The following is a 12,471-nucleotide window of genomic DNA, read 5'->3' as shown; positions in this document are numbered from 1 at the left end:
TTATGCCAATACAAGTTGTGTGCAAGTTTGATTAAAATTGAATGCAAAATGTGGTCTCTATCGTGTTCACAAGCAATTGTGGACGGACGACCACAAAAGCTCACCTTGTCACTACGTGACAGGTGAGCTAAAAATAATTCAGTGACAAAAGACCAGTGGCAAGAATGTGAATCAAATTACTGATCAGGCCATTGCCACCACATACCTATTTGCTGTGTCAGCTACTTTGGCACCCAGCTCTTCTTTCTGAGCTTTCTGGGAAATATTAAGATAATTCTCAGTTGCTGATCGTACAAACAAGGTCAGTCGATTGTTATCTTTTTCATCAAGATTCAATTCTGAAATCACAAACCAACAATTGCTATGGTTAAGTATGGCAAATTTACATTCTTTTCATATATAAAATCATAACAAACAATAACAATGTAAATGTTCATGTTTTAAACTTCAGACTTGGGCTTTACAAGGGTATTATGAATATATATCACTAAACAATGTTGAAATTTCAATTATTTAAACACTGAATGATATTCTATACAATGTCATATGCACAACCTTACAAGTTCGAAATTTCATTACAAGGTACCAAATTTACTGTATCAGAATTACAACAAGAGGACCATGATGGTCCTGAATCGCTCACCTATCCCCACATGACTCAGTGTTGAACTGAGTATGACGTCGTTATTTCTATTATTTGAAATAGTGACCTAGTTTTTGAGCACATGACCTAGATATCATCAAGATAAAAAATTCTGACCAGTTTTCATGAAAATCCATTGAAAAATATGGCCTCTAGACTGGTCACAAGGTTTTTCTATTTTTCGATCTACTGACCTAGTTTTTGACTGCACATGACCCAGTTACGAACCTGACCTAGATATCATCAAACTGAACATTCTCAACAATTTTCATGAAGATCCATTGAGAAATATGGCCTCTAGAGAGGTCACAACGTTTTTCTATTTTTTGACCTACTGACCTAGTTTTTGACCCCACGTGACCCAGTTTGGAACCTGACCTAGATATTATCAAGGTGAACATTCTGACCAACATTCATGAAGATCTCATGAAAAATATGGCCTCTAGAGAGGTCACAAGGTTTTTCTATTTTTAGATCTACTGACCTAGTTTTTGACCCCACGTGGCCCGGTTTCGAACCTGACCTAGATATCATCAAGGTGAACATTCTGACCAAAATTCATGAAGATCTCATGAAAAATATGGCCTCTAGAGAGGTCACAAGGTTTTTCTATTTTTAGATCTACTGACCTAGTTTTTAACCCCACGTGACCCAGTTTCGAACTTGACCTAGATATCATCAAGGTGAACATTCTGACCAATTTTCATGAAGATCCATTGAGAAATATGGCCTCTAGAGAGGTCACAAGGTTTTTCTATTTTTAGACCTACTGACCTAGTTTTTAATCCCACATGACCCAGTTTCAAACTTGACCTAGATATCATCAAGGTGAACATTCTGACCAATTTTCATGAAGATCTCATGAAAAATATGGCCTCTAGAGAGGTCACAAGGTTTTTCTATTTTTAGACCTACTGACCTAGTTTTTAACCCACGTGACCCAGTTTCGAACTTGACCTAGATATCATCAAGATGAACATTCTGACCAATATTCATGAAGATCTCATGAAAAATATGGCCTCTAGAGAGGTCACAAGGTTTTTCTATTTTTAGACTACTGACCTAGTTTTTAACCCACGTGACCCAGTTTCGAACTTGACCTAGATATCATCAAGGTGAACATTCTGACAATTTTCATGAAGATCCATTAAAAATAGGCCTCTAGGAGGTCACAAGGTTTTACTTCATTTTTAGACTAATGACCTAGTTTTTAATCCCATGTGACCCAGTTTCGAACTTGACCTAGATATCATCAAGGTGAACATTCTGACCAATTTTCATGAAGATCCATTGAAAAATATGGCCTCTAGAGGTCACAAGGTTTTTCTATTTTTTAGACTACTGACCTAGTTTTTAACTGCACTGACCCAGTTTCGAACTTGACCTAGATATCATCAAGATGAACATTCTGCACCAATTTTCATGAAGATCCATTGAAAAATATGGCCTCTAGAGAGGTCACAAGTTTTTCTATTTTTAGACCTACGACCTAGTTTTTAACCCACTGACCCAGTTTCGAACTTGACCTAGATATCATCAAGGTGAACATTCTGACCAATATTCATGAAGATCTCATGAAAAATTTGGCCTCTAGAGAGGTCACAAGGTTTTTCTATTTTTAGACCTACTGACCTAGTTTTTGACCCCACGTGACCCAGTTTCGAACTTGACCTAGATATCATCAAGTTGAACATTCTGACCAATATTCATGAAGATCTCATGAAAAATTTGGCCTCTAGAGAGGTCACAAGGTTTTTCTATTTTTAGACCTACTGACCTAGTTTTTGACCCCACGTGACCCAGTTTCGAACTTGACCTAGATATCATCAAGATGAACATTCTGACCAATTTTCATGAAGATCTTGTGATATATATGGCCTCTAGAGAGGTCACAAGGTTTTTCTATTTTTAGACCTACTGACCTAGTTTTTGAAGGCACGTGACCCAGTTTCGAACTTGACCTAGATATCATCAAGATGAACATTCTGACCAACTTTCATAAAGATCCCATGAAAAATGTGACCTCTAGAGTGGTCACAAGCAAAAGTTTACGGACGCACGGACGCACGGACGCACGGACGCACGGACGGACGACGGACGACGGACACCGCGCGATCACAAAAGCTCACCTTGTCACTTTGTGACAGGTGAGCTAATAAAAATGAATAACTTAATCACCAATATAACATTTGATATTATGTACCAGATTTCTAGCCAATAGTGACATATGAATGAAAATGACATACTGAATTCATTATGGTATTTCTGGGTGGAACAAGTCCTCCGGGTGATCCAGACTATAGATCTATAGATGTGACTGAAAATGATCAATGGTGGACAGAATTTTGGCCTGTCGTAGAACTCGTATACCAGACTGTAACGGTAAAATCTCCACACCTGCTCCGACTTGTCCTGTACCATTTGAAACGTGTAACTGTAACACAGAATTGTAATAAATAATGTAAGCAAACAGATGAACAAATAACTGTATAAAGAATTTTGTGCTGGACTGTATCATCAGCCTAAACCTGCAAGATGTACACCTCTACAAACAGCCAAAAAACTTGTGCAACCTTACCACAGAAAAAGCTTTGAAATAAAATTAATACAAGAGATGTGGAAATTCCATGGAAACAAGGTTTTTTAAACATGTCAGCTATTCTGTACATTGGCTGAAGAGTGATAAAAGCAGACGAAAATATAAATGTTATGCATAAAACTGGCAACCATCTTTTGATGATCCAATCTGTATTACCCTCTCCCCCACAAAAAAAACAACAACAACAAACAACTAAATTGTTGAAGCCCAAAGAGCAAAAATATCCAGTCAATTAGTTGTTGACACACCACCTGAATGACTTAAACATTTCAGCCAATAAAAAGAAGATTCATTTCAATATCTTGACCCGAACTAATGTTATTCAACAGAAACAATCATCCACACATACAAAAAAAAATAATTCTAGGTCCACAAAAAATCTTTACCAGAGATAGGTCAAAGTACACCTAACAATTTGGTGTATCATCCATGTTGTACCACAGGAAAGTGGTCTCTATGTTTCCCTATGGCCAATAATAGAAAAGTTACAAAATAAGCTATTTATAGTAACAACGAAGGGAAGTACATTGTATTTATATAAAAAAATTGTAAGTCCACAAAAAAGGGATCTGCAAAACTAAAAATGATTTATCAAAGCATGTCAAAGTTATGGCCTAAGATCTTATATGACCTCTGACCCCTAATTGTGACCTTGACCTTTGAGGGGTTTGCGCGTGACACTCTGTCTCATTGAGGCAAACATTTATGCCAAATAAAAGTAAGACTGCTCAATGCATGTCATAGCTATGGCACGGACAAGCTCTAAAATGACCTTTGACTCTTAAATGTGACCTTTACCTTTGAGGTAGGGGTCTTGGAGTTATGAGCGACACTATGTCTCATTGAGGCAAACATTAAAGCCGAAAAAAAAAAGATTGTTCTATGCATGGCAAAGTTACAGCCAGGACAAGCTCTAAAATGACCTTTGACCCCTAAGTGTAACCTTGACCTTTAAGATAGGGACCGGTGGTTTGCCTGCAACACCCCGTCTCATGGAGGTGAATATTTATGACAAATAAAAAAGACTGCTCCATATTTATCAAAGTTAAGCCAGGACAAGCTCTAAAATGCTCTAAAATGAATTATGACCTTGACCTTTGAGATAGGAACCTGGTCTCATTCCTTCTAATGAAGGTAAAAATTCATGCCAAATATAAACAAGACTCCTTTATGCATGTCAAAGTGATGGTCCAGACCAGATCCGACATGAACTTTGACCTTAGTGTGACCTTGACCTTTGAGATAGGAAGCTAAAGATTTGCGCATGACACTCCATCTCATTGAGGTAATTATTCATGCCAAATATAAACAAGACTGATCCATGAATGACAAAAAAAATCTGGACGGATGCACGAACTAAGGCACACACTAACGCACATACACCAAACAGCCATTTGGACGACTATGTCTTTGCTCTCTGCAAGCGGGCTCAAAACAAAAGTCATTTTCCTGGGTATTATAATCAATTTCAAGCAAATCATAACCTCTACACATGAAACTGACATGGAAGACAAATGAAAATTTTGCACAAAATTGTTGCTCAAAAGAACAAAGTACTAGTATAACAAATAACTAGAAGATGCTTTTGTAGAAAAGCGCATGTCTCCCCCAATGCATAGCAGTAATAGGCAAGAAGTCAATATGGGACAGAAGCAAAAGTCAAAGAGACACCAATGGTTGGCTGCAATAGGGATCATCTATTTGGCATGTCAAATCATCCTAAGAAGTTTCAACATTCTGGGCCTACTGGTTCTCAAGTTATAGATTGGAAACAGTTTTCCATGTTCTGGCCCCTGTGCCCTTGACCTTTGATCAAGTGACCCAAAAATCAATAGGGGTCATCTACTCTGCATGTCCAATCATCCTATGAAGTTTCAACACTGGGCCAAGTGGTTCACAAGTTATTGATTGGAAAGAGTTTTCCACGTTCAGGCTCCTGTGACCTTGACCTTTGCTCAAGTGAGCCCAAAATCAATAGGGGTCATCCACTTTGTAAGTCCTATCACCCTATGAAGTTTGAATGTTCTGGGTCAAATGGTTCTTGAGTTATTGATCGGAAATGATAAAGCAAATACTTAACTGAAACATGACTCCTGAACAACAACTAACAGTCTTTATTGAGTACCAAGCAGTATCACTCACCTGAACATTGCAATGAGAAGGTTGACAAGCAAAATGTTGGTCAGTATGAGGTAAACAGCACCAAGAAGGGGAACCAGAGCATTCTGCTCTGGACATCTATCTGCACCACCAGCCGGGCGCCAGATACTCTCATCACTTGTACAGCCAGCAGGATGTTCACCTGAAATGTTTAAATATTAGATACATTGAAACCATCATTCTATGGCACTTTCAATGGAATTTCAATCAGCATTATCTCACTATCTTGAGAGATATCTATTACCATGTACCAAAAATGCAGAAAGTCTAGCCATAAGGCTTTTAATTACACTCGGATATAGCCCCATCCACTACCGGGGTAGTTCTGTAGCTGAGAGTTCAACATTTTTTTGCAAAATAATATTTCACTACTGGCAATCTAATGGTTTTAATGTTTCAAAAGAAGTAGCATTCTTGTAAGGGTAAAATTGATGTAAAATTTATGAAATCACATCCTCTGACACTGTTCAAAGATGATACAGATTTCCATGTCCAGAATGTGACAGGAAACTATTGACTCCGTAGTTATATAATGAACCTTATCTTTGCACTTATTACACAATAAAAACCGTTTGCAACAATAATCAACATAAAATATCAAAAACAATTAAACCCTTTAAGAAAAATTAGATACCTTCAAGATTTTCGAGGAAAAGTTCACCATACATCTGCCAGTATGGTATGTATAATACACTCTTGAGTAGGTACCAGCTAGCTGGGGAGTTTGGGAACAAGTTTGCCTGGTACATTATACCAAAACTGAGCAGGAAAAACAGGAAAATACCAAGGAAAAACATCAGATCTATCACCTGAAATACACATCATTTTATTCTGTTATTAGTTCATAAACGTTTTTAGCTTTTTGTGGGGTTTTAAGTCTCCAGCTGAAATCACATGCTAATTTTCCCTGTTGAATTGAGGAGGAAGACCACATGTGCCTCTCTTAGAATTATTTCAGGCACAGCTGTGCACAGTGTAAGACATAGAACTTTGCTCAAGAGAGCCTGGATTCCTCATATTAATGAACTTAATAATGAACAATTACTAAATTTTCACAATGGATGTATATTTTTTTCTGAGGTTTTACATAGGATTATTTTCCCGAAAAATCAACTTAAAGCACTAATTAAATAACAAAAGTTCATCCCTCAAATATATTTCTTATTCTATAGCTACCAGCTTAAATACTACAATAATGTCATTCTTATTTAAGAAGCTAAAGAACTGATATCATTATATCAGTAAATCAACAATAATAATTACCATATTTGTGATCATGATAACTTTTGGCCCAATGTTCTTTTCTACAAAGAATACTTGCATAAACCTCAAATAATACATGGCCACAGTAATACTGAAATAAAAACAAAAATATCAGTCTTACCTAATACACCAACATTTTTTTTTTTACCTTTAATACTAAATCTGATACAGTACGAGTTCAATGAACCTTCTCCTTTCAGTAAATACAAGTTATCTTATCAAAACACTATTACTTAATTGATGTAGCTATTACTTATACATGTATTCTTGTACCTGCTCTACTTCTTGTAAAATATCAAAATGATATTTGTAAACTTGTGCTAATCTGTTAAAAGCATGAATAGATAAATGTTTTCAGATAATGTTACAACTGAGAATCTTTCCGCTAATCAAGACAAATATCAGTTCCTATCAACATAGTATATTACCCAAATATTTTACATCAATAATGACATAAACTTACCTGTAAAACACCCTGGCATATGTAAATTTTTCACTGGGTAAGGTAAACCGTAATATCACAGAAATTAGAAATATCAAGTACATTGCCAAATCAAACCGATTCCACATAGATCCAAACCAGCCTCGTAACTTGTACAACAATGATCGCTTGTCGTTGGATAAAACCTGACAATAGAGTGACAAAGATCACTGATGAAGTATTTTTAAAGTTATGTACCGCAAAGTCAAGGTCATTTGTCACAAGACAAAACATGAAAAACAAGGAAATTTAATATCAGGGAAAAATAGAAATTAAGAATATCATGAGATAGTACTGGTTTGATATTATGTTAAACTACAAGAATGATTTTATGTCATTGGAAAGCATATGAAATGTATCATGGTATACAGACTGAAGTTTAAAAATGTTTAAGAAATAGTTTAAATATCAACAGTTTTTATTACAATGCAGATTTGTTTTGCTCTACAAGTCTCTCCTGTAGCTGTAACCAATGGTGATGGTAAATTGCTTAACCCTTAGCATGCTAGATAAATTGTCGTCTGCTAAAATTGTAAAGTTCATTCAATTTGCTCCAAAATTGGAAGAAATATTGTCAGAGTAGCAAACAGCTTGGAACCTGATCAGACGCCGATTTAATCGGCGTCTGATCTGGTTCCAAGCTGTTTGCAAAGGCTGTTAAATTCGCCTGCAGCAGGCTAAGGGTTAATGCTTTAACAACTTTAGCTATGTGTAAAGTGAAACATAACCATCAAACCAAAACAAAGAAACCAGAAATCTGACGCAAAGATGCTTCAGACCAAGACTGGTACAAATTTTGATAATTAATATTTTCAAAGAGGGCGACAAAGAATGCAGAATACCCACCACTTAAAAAAGAAAACACCCTGACTCTCTGTCACTTAGGTGAGCTATAAAAGGTTACCTACCTGCCGGATTTCTTCTATCAACATTGTAATTGTCCAACCCCAGACAATATACTCTATCATTGATCTTCTATCTGGATAGAGATTGGTGAGCACAAAGTAGGTAAACAGTGCCAGGAAAACAAGATAGGATATCTGCAATAAAAAATATAATTTCTTTGTTTTTAATAATGCAAAATCAATAAACAGAAAATTATCATACTATCTGCAGATAGTATGCAGGCAGAAAGAGGTTTGAAAAACTACAGCTTGGCTAAACAATTATTCTCATATGTTTCACCACTGAGGAAAAAATTAAATGACAAATCTATGGACTAAATGATTTTGCATATGTATTATACTACTCATGCCTTCCATGACAATGCGCTGTATTTAAATATAGGGTGCCAAAATATCAGGCTCTGCAGCCGTTCACGTATCATTATTCTTTTTCTGAAAATAGGTTAGAACTATTGTAAATGAGATATGGTAAAGCTGAGTATTTGAAATTATTAAGTCTTCTTTTCATTACAAATAGTTAAACAAGTTTTAGTTTGGGATATTCAAATTTTACCGTGTTTGTCACAAAATGTATTTGAGATGTTTGGAGGGATGAGCAAAGACCAATGTATCTTGTCCAATATTTTAACAAAGGAACAAACAAAATAATGCTTGACTCTAGTGTTGTTATATTTTCCAGTCTGTTGGGACCATCGAGTCCATTCAATCTTTATGTATATAAAATAGAGTTCTGCTAAGGCCAGTGCTACAGGGCATGAGTGGCGTTGCACATTTGAATACCACTCACAAACCGTGTCTGCTACTTTTTTGCTTGGTTGCATTCTATGCTTCAAGCGATTTCCTTATAGGTTATATCTTATACATACTGTATTGATGATAAACACTGATACAGGCGCTGTATAGAAGAAATAGAAGGCGTCCAGAAGTCCAATACTTCCAGTTCTCGTATCACTGAACATCTGAACTTTGTACAACTTTTTCTTCTTTTTATTTCCCCGACGGGACTTTGAACGTACAAAGATCTCCTCCTCTGGCCCCTCTCCAGATACTGTGTTTGGCATTACCTGTTAAAGAAATACATAAAATTACTATAAATTACAAACAGTCATTTAGTATACAATCTCACCTGTATTTAATGTATTGCAAAGTCAGTCAAAGGGAGTAACACAGTGTGTCTGCTTAAAAGAACAAAGTATCAATTAATGGAGTATGTTGCCTAAGACAAGAGCTGGCTTAATATAGGTGGTGACTACAGCAGGTTCAACTAGTATATGTACCAAGGAACAAACACCTCTTGAAAAGGCAGCACCCATTATCTTGACATTTTGTATTAATGTCCCTGAAAATCTTTCTCCATGGAGAAGTCTTTTATCTTAAAAATGGTTGATTATAAACACAGATGTTCAATTATTTTCTAACTATGGCAAGAAAACTGATAGTGATTTTTGTGATTTTGTGTGAGTGGAGGAGTAAGGAAGGTGTTGATGTTGATGTTGGTGGAGTGGAAGTGATAAGGAAAAAAACAAGAGCTGTCCGTAAGACAGCCAAGCTCGACTATTCGAAATATTGTCCCAGAAGCAGGAAAATATTACCCAAAAAGGTTAAATATCAAAAGAGTTTTAAGTTCAAAAGGGGAATAATTTTACCAAAATGCATATCAGTTATGGGACTTGCTGCTCTTAACTAGTTTTATAACCTCGAAGGCACATGTGAAGTTTCAATTCAATATCTGCATTAGTTTTGGAGATAGAAACTTGCATGTAAAACGTTAACCAGAATTTTCAAAGTCCAAAAGGGGGCATAATTTGCTCAAAATACATGCCAGAGTTATGGGACTTGATCCAGTGAGGTTAGTAATTGATCTAGAAAAAGAAAAAATAAGTTTAAAATCTATATGCCTTTTAGAAATAGCTGTATGTACTTGCACGCAAAACTTTAACCAGAATTTTCTAAGTCCAAAAGGGGGCATAATTTGGCCAAAATGAAGGTCAGAGTTATGGGACTTGCTGCTATCAACTAGTTTTATAACCCCGAAGACACATGTGAAGTTTCAAATCATTATCTGCATTAGTTTTGGAGATAGTCACTTGCATGTAAAACTTTAACCAAAATTTTCTAAGTCCAAAAGGGGGCATAATTTGCTCAAAATACATGTCAGAGTTATGGGTCTTGACCCAGTGAGGTTGGTAATTGATCTAGAAAAAGAAAAAATAAGTTTCAAATCTATATGCCTTTTAGAAATAGCTGTATGTACTTGCACGCAAAACTTTAACCAGAATTTTCTAAGTCCAAAAGGGGGCATAATTTGGCCAAAATGAATGTCAGAGTTATGGGACTTGCTGCTATCAACTAGTTTTATAACCCCGAAGACACATGTGAAGTTTCAATTCAATATCTGCATTAGTTTTGGAGATAGTAACTTGCATGTAAAACTTTAACCAAAATTTTCTAAGTCCAAAAGGGGGCATAATTTGTTCAAAATACATGTCAGAGTTATGGGACTTGACCCAGAGAGGTTGGTAATTGACCTAGAAAAAGAAAAAATAAGTTTCAAAGCTATATGCCTTTAATTGATGGCTGTATGTACTTGCATGCAAAACTTAACCAAGGTGTGATGCCGACGCCGACGCCAACGCCGACACCAGGGTGAGTAGAATAGCTAGACTATTCTTCGAATAGTCGAGCTAAAAACTAAGTAAATTCAACCAAAAACTTTATAAGCATGCAAGTAATTAATTTAGTCATCTAATATTTTACAGAAAAGAAAAGTTTCTGGGTATACAATTTAAAAGAAGAGGACCATGATGACCAAAAAAAGCGCTCACCTTACCTTGACCTTTTAACTTCAAATTTATGACATGACACACCACAACTAAATGCAACATTTTTAAGTGTGAAGAAAAAAAATCATTCTGAAATAAGATATATATGAAGCTGATGCTTTTGACCAAGTTAGCAAACATCAATCATGTGGTTCATGAGCAGAAGTTGTTTAAAGGTTTTCCTTTTTGGTGCTGTCAAGCCGAACCATTTGAGAAAGGTAATCAGAACGCCACAGAAAAAGTTTGGCGAAGATCCATCAAGTGTGTCACTGGAAGAAGTCTTAGGCGAAGATCCATCAAGTGTGTCACTGGAAGAAGTCTTAAAAGTTTTTTTCTATATCTAGCTCTGGAAAGTCCTAAAAGAGGCTAAACGATACCATTTTGAGTATTTAAGACGGGTATATATAAGGACCAAGCTCACCCTGAACAAAGTTCAGGTGTGCTAAAGCACACTCTATCAAATATGTTTATCATTTTCAATCTGTTACTCTTAGAGACATACCTACAACATGTACAAGAAGATAACTGTTTAACTTCCACATCATGAACAACACTAGGACTATGTTTTGATGCCATAACAGTTAATATTCCTATCTTTTAACATGTGCCATTTACAAATATCATATTGAAATGTCTATCACAGATAACTTGTAATACATTTTTTGAAAAAATGTCACATGTAAATTATTAATCCTCATCACTCTTTTGTTCCAATGAAATAATTGGTAATCAAACTAAAATATTTAATGTTTGGGTCCCTTGAAACCATGAATAACTCGAGCATTTTGCTCTTCCCCTTGAGTTCTTGAGCAATCTGTGTTTTACTGTATATTGGGTATAACACACGACTTGTTAGAAAATAACAGGTGAGAACTGTTATGGGTGACTTAAACAAAGGTGGTTCATGCAAATATGTGGAACAATTTCTGATTTTTGAAAACAATTACAAAATGTCTAAAAGCTGTGTCAACTTATCACTCAAATTTCCAGACTTTGATTTCAACTTTTGGCCTGCTTTTGACGGCATGTGATTTTGCTATTGCGACCAGTGCTTACCACGGTCTGCAACTGTTCGCTATTCAGTCTGTAAATTTTCAGTGAACACCCCTTTGAATAAGAAGTGGTACTGCCCAAATTGCATGATGGACCAGTCCATTTTAGAAGTTTAGCAGAATAAAGGAAGGTTAAAAAAATCAATGGTTTATTCTTCTTCCTAGTATTAAGGATTATAAATCAAATGCCTTTATCTGCAAACTGTGTTCTCAAAAATCTAAAACAAATCTTAAAGTTGCCACAGCTTTAGTATCCATGGGAAAGAAAAAAAATACTACCTTTCCACATAATCCAATTTTGCTCTGAAACAGTTAGCTATACTTATTCATAAGGTCATTGATCTATAGAAATTATATAGCATTTATGACGTTATATTTCTAAGCTAACAAATTGTGTTGCATAACTTTCCTGTCTGCCTCTAAAAACACCAGAAACCCAGATAAAAAAGATAAGTCTTCAGACCAGTCAAAATTTACAGTATCTGGTTGGTTGATTCTAGGTTCAAATTTGATATTGACCAATGACAGGAAAGCATTCTAAGACTG

At 35.8% G+C, this 12,471-nt stretch overlaps 1 protein-coding gene across 4 annotated transcripts in view; it reads right to left on the bottom strand.

Moving 5' to 3' along the window:
* LOC123562001 (transient receptor potential cation channel subfamily M member 2-like) overlaps positions 1–12,471 on the bottom strand; it is a 98,817-nt gene that overhangs the window by 9,369 nt on the left and 76,977 nt on the right. For 3 of the 4 annotated variants that reach the window (XM_053531197.1, XM_053531209.1, XM_053531215.1), the window contains 8 exons: positions 8,918–9,115; positions 8,055–8,186; positions 7,129–7,292; positions 6,666–6,756; positions 6,037–6,211; positions 5,385–5,544; positions 2,890–3,077; positions 206–338 (listed from right to left, as the gene is read on the bottom strand). In XM_053531197.1, coding sequence (XP_053387172.1) covers positions 206–338; positions 2,890–3,077; positions 5,385–5,544; positions 6,037–6,211; positions 6,666–6,756; positions 7,129–7,292; positions 8,055–8,186; positions 8,918–9,115 — 1,241 coding nt within the window. Of the gene's footprint in view, positions 1–205; positions 339–2,889; positions 3,078–5,384; positions 5,545–6,036; positions 6,212–6,665; positions 6,757–7,128; positions 7,293–8,054; positions 8,187–8,917; positions 9,116–12,204; positions 12,229–12,471 lie in introns of all 4 variants that reach the window. The other variant, XM_053531203.1, reaches the window with a different exon arrangement.

Source organism: Mercenaria mercenaria, chromosome 2 (assembly GCF_021730395.1).
Source record: "Mercenaria mercenaria strain notata chromosome 2, MADL_Memer_1, whole genome shotgun sequence".
In the NCBI taxonomy this organism is placed as follows: Eukaryota; Metazoa; Mollusca; class Bivalvia; order Venerida; family Veneridae; genus Mercenaria; species Mercenaria mercenaria.
Note: the sequence above shows the minus strand (reverse complement) of the source record. Positions and strands in the feature narration are given on the sequence as shown.